The sequence below is a fragment of the Bidens hawaiensis genome, unplaced genomic scaffold, assembly GCF_021521415.1.
Source record: "Bidens hawaiensis isolate Kalapana, Puna unplaced genomic scaffold, B.hawaiensis_p1.1 tig00005808_1, whole genome shotgun sequence".
Lineage (NCBI taxonomy): Eukaryota > Viridiplantae > Streptophyta > Magnoliopsida > Asterales > Asteraceae > Bidens > Bidens hawaiensis.
Window position 1 is genome coordinate 391,605 of NW_027491383.1, and position 11,011 is coordinate 402,615.

An 11,011-nucleotide genomic window follows, 5' to 3' on the forward strand; every position below is an offset into this window, starting at 1 on the left:
TTTAAACATGGAATAACTTTTGAATGATATTTTATTATGAAATCATGTATTTTTTGAGTTAAAGTTGCATTTTTATGAAATTATAAAGTAAAGTATATAACCCAGTTGAACCTCACAGTAGAACCGGTTAAACCGGTTGTACCATTTTTTATTCCAATCCGGTATGAATTAAATACCGGTTTTTAAAACATTGTTTCAAACCCATTGATTCGTGACTCTGTTAAACACCATATTTTGTTTTATTTTATATTTTGTTCCAATTGAATCGATCTCACCCTGCATCGCTTTCATCCACTTGGGTTTAAATTTCACTTTATCATTTGCTAATAATAGTAATTTTACGTAGCCTATGTTCAACTTGTAAACTTCACATCTAAGTAGTAGAACCGAGAGGCGAGTGGAACGTCTGAGATTACTTGATTAGCTTGTTCGATGGACTAGAGGTGGACACAGAAACCGGTTAACCGGTTTCTAACTGAAAGTCTAACCGGTTAGTAACCGGTCCAATCCTAACCGGTTACTAACCGATCCTAACCGCCGGTTAGTAACCGGTTTATATTATTCATTTCAAAACCGGTTACTAACAGGTTAACCGATTTTTTTATGAATATTTTATTAAAAAACGGTTATTAACCGGTTATTACCCGACCGGTTAACCGATTTTTTTTATTAATTTATCAAAGCCGGTTAGTACACGACCTGATTAACCGGTCTAACCGGTTATTTCTTGGTAAAAGAACCGGTTAGAAAATTAACCGGTTATTGGTTAACCGATTTGTGCACCTCTATGATGGGCCGCTCGGTTTCGGTTCCCCCCTCAGTTCTGGATGGGCCAATGCTACTAATCGGGCTTCCAGAACTGTCAACCTATTGTCCCAAGTTTGATTTAAGATACTTTTGCATTTTTACCGGTAAATTTAAGATGATTGGATAAATTGCATAAAAAAAAATTGTTTGTTACGTGATAGTAAAACTAAAAGGTGAAGTATATTTTATCTGATATATCACGTAACAATTATATCATTTAATTCTTGCAACAGCATTTAATTTCTTTACTAAATAACTAAAATACTTTATTGTTTAATTTACGATGCATACTGGTAGAGCATAACTTCCTTGCCAAGGTTTCTTAATTTCTTGGGGAAAAAGAAAACGCAATATAAAACCTGCCTATTCATTCTTCATTCATCTTACTCCTTCAACGTCTCAAACAAAGATTCAAAGTAGGTCAATTTACTTCTTGCCTTCATTCATTATTTTACATACAATACATGCCTACATAATCACTATATATGAAGCTAGCACATAAGCTTTAGATGAAGCAAATCAATTTATTATGCAAACATGCATCCGATTCGAGTCAAAACAAACCGCTTTACAAGTATGCCGATCGTGTTCATGTCAATGAGTTTTCCGATTGAAGTGAGTCGTTTAAAATCATTATATCAAAACATTTGCAGCATCAGTGCCTTATAATTTGTTCTAAAAGACCCAAATAAATAAACCTAATAAATGCAAATTCTCTTTTACCCAAATCTAACATGTATTGTAGCCACCTGTTAATTATTTACATGTCATGAAAAAATCTCTTACACTATTGACATATATTTTGATCAAATTACCAGTTGAGTTTATGCATAGATTATTTTTATTATTCATAGTTGTTAAACTGATCAGATGTGGCTAAAAAGAGAGAAGCAACCAATGAGTCCACAAACAGAGAGTACCAAAAATAATATCTCCGACAAGATGCCAGTACCCATGGTTGATACCAAATACTGTACAAGGAAGAGATCCAAGGAATCTAAGTTCACGGACAATGCAAAGGAAAACATCAACTCTTTCTTTCATGCCTCTTTTGATGAACACAAGGCTTGCTTCAAAGCAACTTGGCACAAGGTATGCGTTCTTACTTCTTACAAACCCACCATCATTATAATACAAAATCCAAGTCTTATTTGATTTCAATTTGACAGATGACTGGAAATTTCCAAAGAAAATCCGAGGGATTAGAAGCTCAAACCAAGAACTAGTCAATTAATAGTCGGATTTATCGTTTATTTAGCAAGTATTTTTGTCAAAACTGGTATTCAGTAAAAACAAGTATGTTACATCTTAGTTTGTCATAATAATTTGAGTAAACTTTCAATTGTTGGGTTTCTAATAACGCCTCCTCGCAAATAACATTGCTTAGCCCCACAGTATCGATGCGGATTTTGAGATTAGTTTAGTAGCATCTGTAACCTTTTCCAACCTGCACATATCAGAATAATTTGTTGATATATTAAAAAAAAGCATGTGAGGGGTCGTGTGGTTGAGAGAAATTACTTTGAAATTTCTTCTACAGCCTGAATAATATTTTGAGAATTAGTTTCTACAACTTGACCACCAAGAATCATTTCATCTAAGATGGTATGCATCTGTATAATAACAATAATAAGAAGATTACTTAATGAATAGGCCAGGTTGAAAAGAAGGATTGTGAACAAGTGAAAGGTACCTTGGTATAATTGAGAACTATATCGAGTTCGCATACATTGTTGAAGCATTTTTCCAGAGTTTCCACGTAGACTGAAGAATCAAACTCAAATGAAAGAAGGAATGATAAACAAAACAAACAAACAAACAAACAAGAATACTAATTAGAGTCGCACCTTGTATAAGATCAAACATGGCCAACTCGTTTTCAGAGCTATCAAATACAAACACAAAATACAAAGTTGCGAAGAGCTTGTAGACGAGGTGCGTCCCCTAAATTTATATTATCATTTCGTATTAGATCATAACTATATGATTAGGCACATTTGGAATGAAATAATACCTGACCGAAAACCGAGCCTCCGTCAATGAAATTGCTGACATTTTGAGGCTGCAAGCACAAAACTGGAAGAAGAAGAAGAAGAAGAAGAAGAAGCAATTGAATTGCAACCCTAAGATCAAAAATCAAAAGCAAAGATTAAATAAAAGCTGACCTGAATAGATGGTGCGGATAATTTGCTGCTGCTGCTCCACAGGCTAAATTCAAATAAGTTGAAATTGAATAATCAAATCAAATTGAATTGAGCAAGAAATGAAGTTAGAATAGAAGAAATAGGAACCGTGTAATTGTAGAATTTGGCGAGGCGAGGTTTGCCTTGGTTGTTGATCACTAACACAGCTCGAATCATGATTTAGATTTACAGGAACTGGGTTATGATTATTCAAGGGCTGAGTTGAAGAATGAATACATCCAAAAGCTAAAATAAATAAAATATGGCAATGACAGATAGATAATCAATCCATCCGGGACACAGAGGCTCATTGGGCTGGCCCATCTCAGTTGTTCAAACTTTTACCTATTATTATTTTTCTTTTTCTTTAAAGGTGATCGACTATCTTCGGTATAACCGACTGGCCAACTCCAGTTTGAAACATCCATAGAGTTTAAGACATATTCTCATCCAATCCTTTATCTCTAAACCAAAAATTACACTAATATTTTCTCTTTTCATTTCAATTAAATACTTTTTATAACTTTATCATTAACTTTTCTCTTTATCTCACCTCACAACTACTTTCAAAAAATATTAAAAAATTATAGGGGATGAACAGTAACTTTTCAAATATACAGAAAAATCACTGTTTTTTCTAAAATATAAAAACTCTTCACTCACAACACACAAAATCACTCTCTAAATTATAAAAACACCCCTCACATAAAATGAGAATATGTCGATTTCTAAAAAAATCGGATAATTGGATTATCCGATATCCAAAAATTAAAAAATAAAAATAATTAATAAATATTATAAGTTATAACTTAATTTTAGGGTTTCCCTCCCATTATAAATGTTTAATTGTTGACGAACTAATTTTGAAATTTTTCTTAGAATTTGTTCTAGATATCTTTGGTTGTTTGAATTGGTTCATGAATTTCTTGAATGTGTTTTTATCTCGACACGTGTTTAGTTTTAAAGTATGCATAAAAAATTCAATTTTTTTTAATAATTCGGATTATCCGTTTCAATAACCGAATCCGTATCCGAAATTTTGGATATCCGAAAATTGGATATCCAAAATTTCGGATACGGATTCGGTTATCAATATTCAATATCCGAAAACCGGATAATCCGGTCTTGAACACCCTTGGGCGCCGGTTACACCACTACAATCTAAACTCTCAACTTTCTGGTATGAAAAGTTAAAAAAAGTGTTTGGAATTCCTTATATTTGCCTCTTTATGACTTATAACTTATTAAAAGTTAAAAAAGATGTTTGGGATTGCTTATTACGTGAGAGGATAAGTTGATAAGTTACAAATTTATAACTTATAACTTAGTGCTACAAGTCATAAGGAGGTAAAATTAAGGAATCCAAAGCACCCCATAGGTTACATTTAATAGTACAAACACAATCATGATAAAAAAATTAAGGGAAAATCTCATAGAATAGTAACCAACTTTCAAAAGTGTTCCAATTAGGTCACTGATGCATATTTTCCTCAAATCGGGTCACTAAATCTTCAAATCAAGTCTCACCGATTTTTGTGTACGTCAAGAAAGAAATTGATGATAAGATGTGGGTGTCGGAATTTGCAATATATGTAGTTAAATTTAAAAATTTTAAAAAAAACGTTAATTATATTAAAATTTAAAAATAAAAAATAAAATTCACGTCGCCACTCAACGTCAACTTCAAAAAAAAGATAAAAAGATTTCCTATGTGAAACAGAAAAGAAATTGGCTAAAAAAACATGTTAAAACTTTTAATTTAATCAAACACGAAAGTTGAGTGACCTAATTGAAACACTTTTTAAAGTTAAGTGACCTAATTGGAACACTTTTGAAAGTTGGTTACTATTCTATAAGTTGCCCCAAAAATAAATAACTTTTTTTAAAAAAAGAGAGCTATATGTCCCATTTACACCCGTAAAAGATAGCAAACCAAATATGAATTTAGAAATGATATTCAAACCCAATGGCATGTATCGAACAACACCACAAATAAACCTCAAGCCTGCTGTCTATACACAATATCAATAGTGATAAATACAACTTTCACAAAGCACCAACACCACTCATAATTCTTAACAAACTCTACATAACAAAGCACAAGCTTTGCACACTGTTTTCTGGCTGCTGCAGGTGAATCGCAAATGTTAAATCACGACTTTGAAGTTTCTAGATGGTTCTAGAAGTTTGAAGTTGGGATTTGCAGACTATCTTATTCTCCTACCTTTACCGGTAGCCTTCATATTTTGGGAGTCACGGAAGCAAACAAAGTGCACGAATTTGGTTCCGTTAGGATAGACAGCAAAAACACTGGTTCCTATTTTCTTGTTACAAAGGGAACACATGCTGTCGGCTGTTACCTTCACAACTGCTTTTCTTTGCTTGTACAACTCATCTTTAGCCTGCACATTGCATCCAAACAACTCTTAAGTCTTAAACGAAGCGGTTTGTATTTTTTATGCTTGAGATTGTGTTTACTGTTTAGATGTGCTTGAAATGAGCAGTTGTTTCCAGTATTTGGCAAATTTTGATTGTGTAACTAACTTCATAATACATATTCAATCAATGGTTCATATTTTATAAGAAACCATTAAACTAATATGCTCATATGTTTTTTAAATTGATTTACACGTGTATTGGATGGTTCTATAAACAAAGTTTGTTTGTGTTATTAAAATGTCAGAAGAGCTGAATAAACATTGCATTTCAATCCTTTTCTTGTATTTTATAATTTTTTTTAAACAAAAAATTAACTTTTTATTTGTATGTGTGTGCGCGCTCAAGCGTGTGGGATCTATGAAGAACACTATAGCAAGAACACACGGACGAAAATGAACCATTCATTTTTTCAATCTTAAAAAATTATATAAATAAGAGAAAATGGTAATGTTTGTTGTTTCTCACTCATTTCTGAAATTCCTAAAACTAAAGAATTAGTTTTATTGTTTGTATATGTATATAACCTGCACATGTGTAGATTATTTCACTACACATTCGTTGTTACAGTACCAAACTAAAAAAATACATATGAACAAACTAATATGATGGTTATTTATGCCCATAAAACGAATTTTCTTGTTCGTAAATTTTAACAGTGTGCATAGATATATATGTGTGTGTGTGTGTGTGTAGAGAGAGAGAGAGAGAGAGAGAGAGACCTGGAGGTTCTCACTTTCTCTGAGTCTTCTAATAACTGCAAAGTTTCTGTGTGCTTCACTGGTTCTTCTCAGCAGAGGTCCAAGAAAAGGAATTAAGTTCTGACCAATCAAACAAAAAAACTCACAAACTTAATGTATTAACTATATTATAAAAACAATTTAATCACAATGATACATACATTATTTGAATAAATTGAGTAAAGAAGTTGAAAGCAAACAATGAAAAAATAAAAAAAAAAGTAAGCGATTACCTGTAGTTTAGTCTCTTTAGGTAAAAGTTTAAGAGCCTGTGCTCCATTGACCCGGTCCCACCTCTGACTCAAAACATCAAGAACCTCATCGAGCATCATATTAGAAACTCCATCAACATCGCCATCATCATCTTCACCATCACCATCACTTTTCCCACTATCGGTCCCACTCGGGCTGATTCTAGTATCCTCAACCGCACCTTCAATATCCGCAATTTTCTTACCAAACCCTCGTCCTTTGTTACCTTTAACCGCCAACCCACCAACCTTAGGAGTCGGAGTTGATACTAGGTTACTTATTCTCTTCTCAATATCCTTTGTTGTCCGACGAGGATTCAAATAGATTTGCAGTAACGTTAGGTAGATGTTTCCAGAAGCTTTTGCGGGTTGTTGATTAAGCATTGACTCGTACACGCGATCACAATACGATAGTGCAAGCTCGGGAACGTGAAGCTGAATATTTTCAAAAAGTTAATAAAATGAATTATATTTGACTGAAAACTTGTATTTGAGAAAGTCAACCTTGTGAACGTAAATAGACAATGCGAGCTCGTGTTGGTTCATTTTGCCTAGTAAAAGTGCGCGTTCTTCAAAAAGGCCGGTTGTTGGTAACCGTTTTAATAAAACCTCAGGCGTGTATCCTGAAATACCCTCCAATGCAGATAAAAGTTTCTTTCGTGTTGGAGTGTAAATTTTTTCGTCCCATTTGTTATGAGCACTGAGGTCAGCGTACCAATCGAGTACATCTGAAAGATATATTTGCACCTACAACAACCATACAAAACGCCTTTAGTGTGTGTTTTTGTGTTAGAATTTGGTGAAAAGGATGTAGGCATATAAACAAAACACCGTTCATGAACCGTTCGGCTAGATGTTTGTTCATTTATATTTGTTCATTCGTTTATGTTCGTTTTAAATATTCGTTCAAATTTATTTATTACCAATATTAAGTTGAAATCAAGTTGATTTTCATATTTTAAACACCCTTTGATTATATATCTTTGTTTGACTTTGAAATGTTTGATTTAATGATAATGGTATTTTAGACTTTAATTTGGATATTCACATTGGTTTATGTTTGGTCATTTATCTTTGTTTGTTTTGGTTTATGTTCATGAACCATCCGTTTAGTATATAAATGAACAAACATAAACGAACACAAACATGTTCATTTTCTTAATGAATGAACACAAAAATAAACAAGCTTCGTTCATGTCCCTTCATGTTCGTTCGGCTCGTTTACAAGTCTAAAAGGATGAGAATGTACCATTTCATTCTGCAAGTTTCCAGAGATACTGTTTTCGTTCATTGAAAGCATTAACTCTAAATATGTAGCCTGCATGTTGGGCGCGTGTTGTTTTAAGTATGAGTTTACCAAGTCAGCAGGAATGTGTCCTGATAAAAAAAGCTCAATCGTTTGTGTTGGGCAACTTTCAAGAACGAGCATTGAGAATTCCAATACAATCATCGGGTCGACCCCACATAAAGGCTGCATAACAGAATTTACACATTTTGATTATTATTACCACACAAAGAAAGGTAAAACAAAGAAAGCGCTTACTTTTAGATATTCAATAATCATCTCGGGCTTGAACTTTTGAGTGAGCTCGATTTTCGGTTCATCCGATTTGGACTCTTCAACTAACTGATGAAGGAGTTTAAGAGCTTCACGATGCAATGAATTGCATTTATAAAGCTCTAACAAACATAAATACTGATTCCCATTTCTTAATATTTCCTCACATATTTTCACATCACAATAATTAAGGCCTTTTAATAAATCCAAAGCAGCAGCAGTTTGACCAGTCAAAAGTAGGGCTTGTAATAAAGCAGTGTCCAATATTGCTGCCATCTCTCTAGCACCCGAATCAAGGGCTATGTTGACTTTGACTTTTGTTGACCTCTTCGGTCGGCTGCTTTCATAAGAACCAAACGTATGTCCAACTGCATCTGAAATAACCTCGTCTGTCCCCTCAGCAGCCGCCTTTCCAATAATATTGTTACGTTTTTTCTGAAGGAATTTAACAAGTGCCATTAACGTATTATGAGACATTTTCTTGGACTCAAGAGCTGAACTCTCGTCATGTTCTGATACATTAGAAGATGGTTCCATATCATCTGAAATACCCGAATTGCCCCTTGATAGATATGCCTCGCCACCCACATCCAGAAACTTATCTAGTTCACTCACCAAGGACGATTTGGGAATAACAATAGATGGATATAAAGATAGCACATATGTTATTTCCACTTGAGATGCCACAAAGTGCTCCATTGCTTCCTCATAACTCCCATTTTCAAACAAATATTGCGCGTATCTGCAACAAACAAATCATATGAATTGATTGCTCCTTTGACATATATATGAATAACTGATGTGAACATATATTGACATCTAAATATGCAAATTTGTACCTAATATGAATGGATTGCTCCTTTGAAGCTCGAAGGCTAGAGTATTCGGGTGGAAGCAACTTACACAATGCTAAAGCTTCCTCAAAATTTCCAGATGCTGTCAGTTGTACAATCTGCATTGCATGAAGTGCTTTAGTTCTATGCCCGGTAAAGCCACTTATCTACTCAGTTGTGAAGTGAGAACATACAAAGATTGCCTTTTTTTTCTTAATTTTGCACATTATCAAATGGATTTATTATAATGACAATGATGGAATGTTATGTTAAATACTGCATTTCATATATCAAGTAAATATTAAATCTTTGACATAAAGCGTTAAACTTTACATAAGAACTTGAGACAAACCTGAGCACCAAGAGGAACAGGAAACAATCCAAAAACAGAATTGCTTAACGAAACAATAATAGCATTGTTTCCTTGGTGAATACGACACACATCGCGAAGAACAACCGTTTGTATCAAAGGATAAGGCACTCTTAATGACCGTATCTGCAAACCTCAAATGTACCATAAGTCCCAAAACTACAAATGCTTCTCCAAATATAAAATAACAAATCCAACCTCGATGTGCCTTGGCAAAAGAGCAGTTGCATAAGGCTTCTGGATTACAACGACCGCAGGCGCCTCCGACCAGCAAATCCTACCTTCTTGAAGAAGCTTGCCATTTTGATCCACAAGCACTCCAATGTTATCCTAGATAATATATCATCAGTGACATGATATGAAGATTAAGTAATTACCTTAAGTAATTACCTTCCCTAAAAGAAGCTCTCCGGAGGGAAGAGACACCACTAACGGTGGAGCAATCCTACCGGACGGAAAGATCTCAGACAGCGCACCGTTTGAAGCATTCAAGATCATGTATTCCCTTCTAATCCCCAAACATATATTGTCTCCGCACCATGACATTGATTTCACAGTATCTGGAACTCCAAATTCCTTCACCTCCACGAAACCACGGCCTCCTGTCAATCAATTCGATAATCAGTAATAGCATTCAACAACAAACAAGGCAAGTGAATTATTATTATTATTACCTTCGTGTCTAAAAATGCAAACCCTCTTGTGCCTGGCGAAAGAGAGAAAGCCTCTGCGGTCGTCCCAGGAGTAGGCATTAGCTCCTTTGGCCTTGGTAATAACCGCCAGCGTCTCCAAACTCGGCAGCTTATGAAAGGAAATCGACTCCGAGAGGGAAAGCAGAAGCTCTCTGGACCCCAGCACCTCCATGGCCAGCATGGGCCGTCTGGAGAACCCATTAACAGTCCGCTCAAGCGCGTATGGCTCTCGCTTCAGTTCGAGGGTTTGGGGCCCGTAGATTCGGAGAGATCCGTCGGCGCAGGCCACGAGGAGGCTGGAGCCGTAGGATTCCACGGCGTCGATCTTTGTGGGGCACGAGTTGACGAGTTCCACTGAGTCGTAGGCGGTGTGCACCATTTTCTTTCTTCCGCCACCGCTGGTGGTGGTTTATGTTTATCTCAGGCAGGATGTTGAACTGTGTAACGTTTTGTGAATGATTTCTAGTGTTTGGTTTTATATTTCTTCATTTATATTCATTCAAAGAAAGAATAGGTTACTACTTACGCACGAACGGAAAATATATGAAACTTCTTATCTTGCTATTCTAATAAAATTTCTAATAAAAGAGTATCATATTTTGCCACTTGTCATGCTCTCATGACTCCTCCCTTTTTCTAGCCCATATCCACTAAAATGGTATTTATTTCGGATTCGGGTCGACCCGTCCAAATAATTTATTCCGGATCTGTATTTTATTCATACCAATTGTTTTCGTCAACTCTCCCAAATAACAAACCCTAGATGCAGCGGACCCACACCTCCCAAAAGCAACGCTACTATTAGCTCCCAGATATCAACCCTAGGCTGCCTTCTCCCATATCTGATTAAAGCTACAAGACCGTTCATTCCTTCTGTTCTGGATCTGGTCTTTTGAATTGAAGCTCGGTTTTTCTAATTCATACAGTAAACATCAATTCCTTTGTTTCTCTCTCTAGATTCATGTCTTTAGTTGTTTAATTGACGTTTTCAATTCCTTTGTTTAACTGACGTTTTCATTATTAAAAATCAATTTCTTTGTTTAATTGATGTTTGAAGGTTTTGATTTAGCCGAAATTAGGTTGAGTCAATTGAACCCCATGGCGGCTGAATTTGTGTCTCTGTTGCTCTCTTCAAATCATG

The 11,011-nt window shown here is 35.0% G+C and overlaps 2 protein-coding genes across 2 annotated transcripts; both read right to left on the reverse strand.

The window, feature by feature from the left end:
- Nucleotides 1–2,153: 2,153 nt before the first annotated feature.
- Nucleotides 2,154–3,179, reverse strand: LOC143630763 (AP-3 complex subunit sigma-like). The gene is made up of 7 exons (XM_077099685.1): nucleotides 3,099–3,179; nucleotides 2,973–3,015; nucleotides 2,822–2,883; nucleotides 2,655–2,751; nucleotides 2,501–2,571; nucleotides 2,329–2,420; nucleotides 2,154–2,254 (listed from the first exon to the last, which is right to left on the reverse strand). Exons 1-7 carry the CDS (start codon nucleotides 3,165–3,167, stop codon nucleotides 2,191–2,193), a joined length of 498 nt encoding a protein of 165 aa, XP_076955800.1. The 5' UTR covers nucleotides 3,168–3,179; the 3' UTR covers nucleotides 2,154–2,190.
- Nucleotides 3,180–5,182: 2,003 nt separating this feature from the next.
- LOC143630769 (vacuolar sorting protein 39-like) lies at nucleotides 5,183–10,249 on the reverse strand. The gene is made up of 11 exons (XM_077099689.1): nucleotides 9,853–10,249; nucleotides 9,569–9,780; nucleotides 9,377–9,508; nucleotides 9,161–9,304; nucleotides 8,815–8,927; nucleotides 7,961–8,717; nucleotides 7,667–7,888; nucleotides 6,922–7,164; nucleotides 6,400–6,852; nucleotides 6,149–6,247; nucleotides 5,183–5,392 (listed from the first exon to the last, which is right to left on the reverse strand). Exons 1-11 carry the CDS (start codon nucleotides 10,247–10,249, stop codon nucleotides 5,198–5,200), a joined length of 2,967 nt encoding a protein of 988 aa, XP_076955804.1. The 3' UTR covers nucleotides 5,183–5,197.
- Nucleotides 10,250–11,011: the final 762 nt, after the last annotated feature.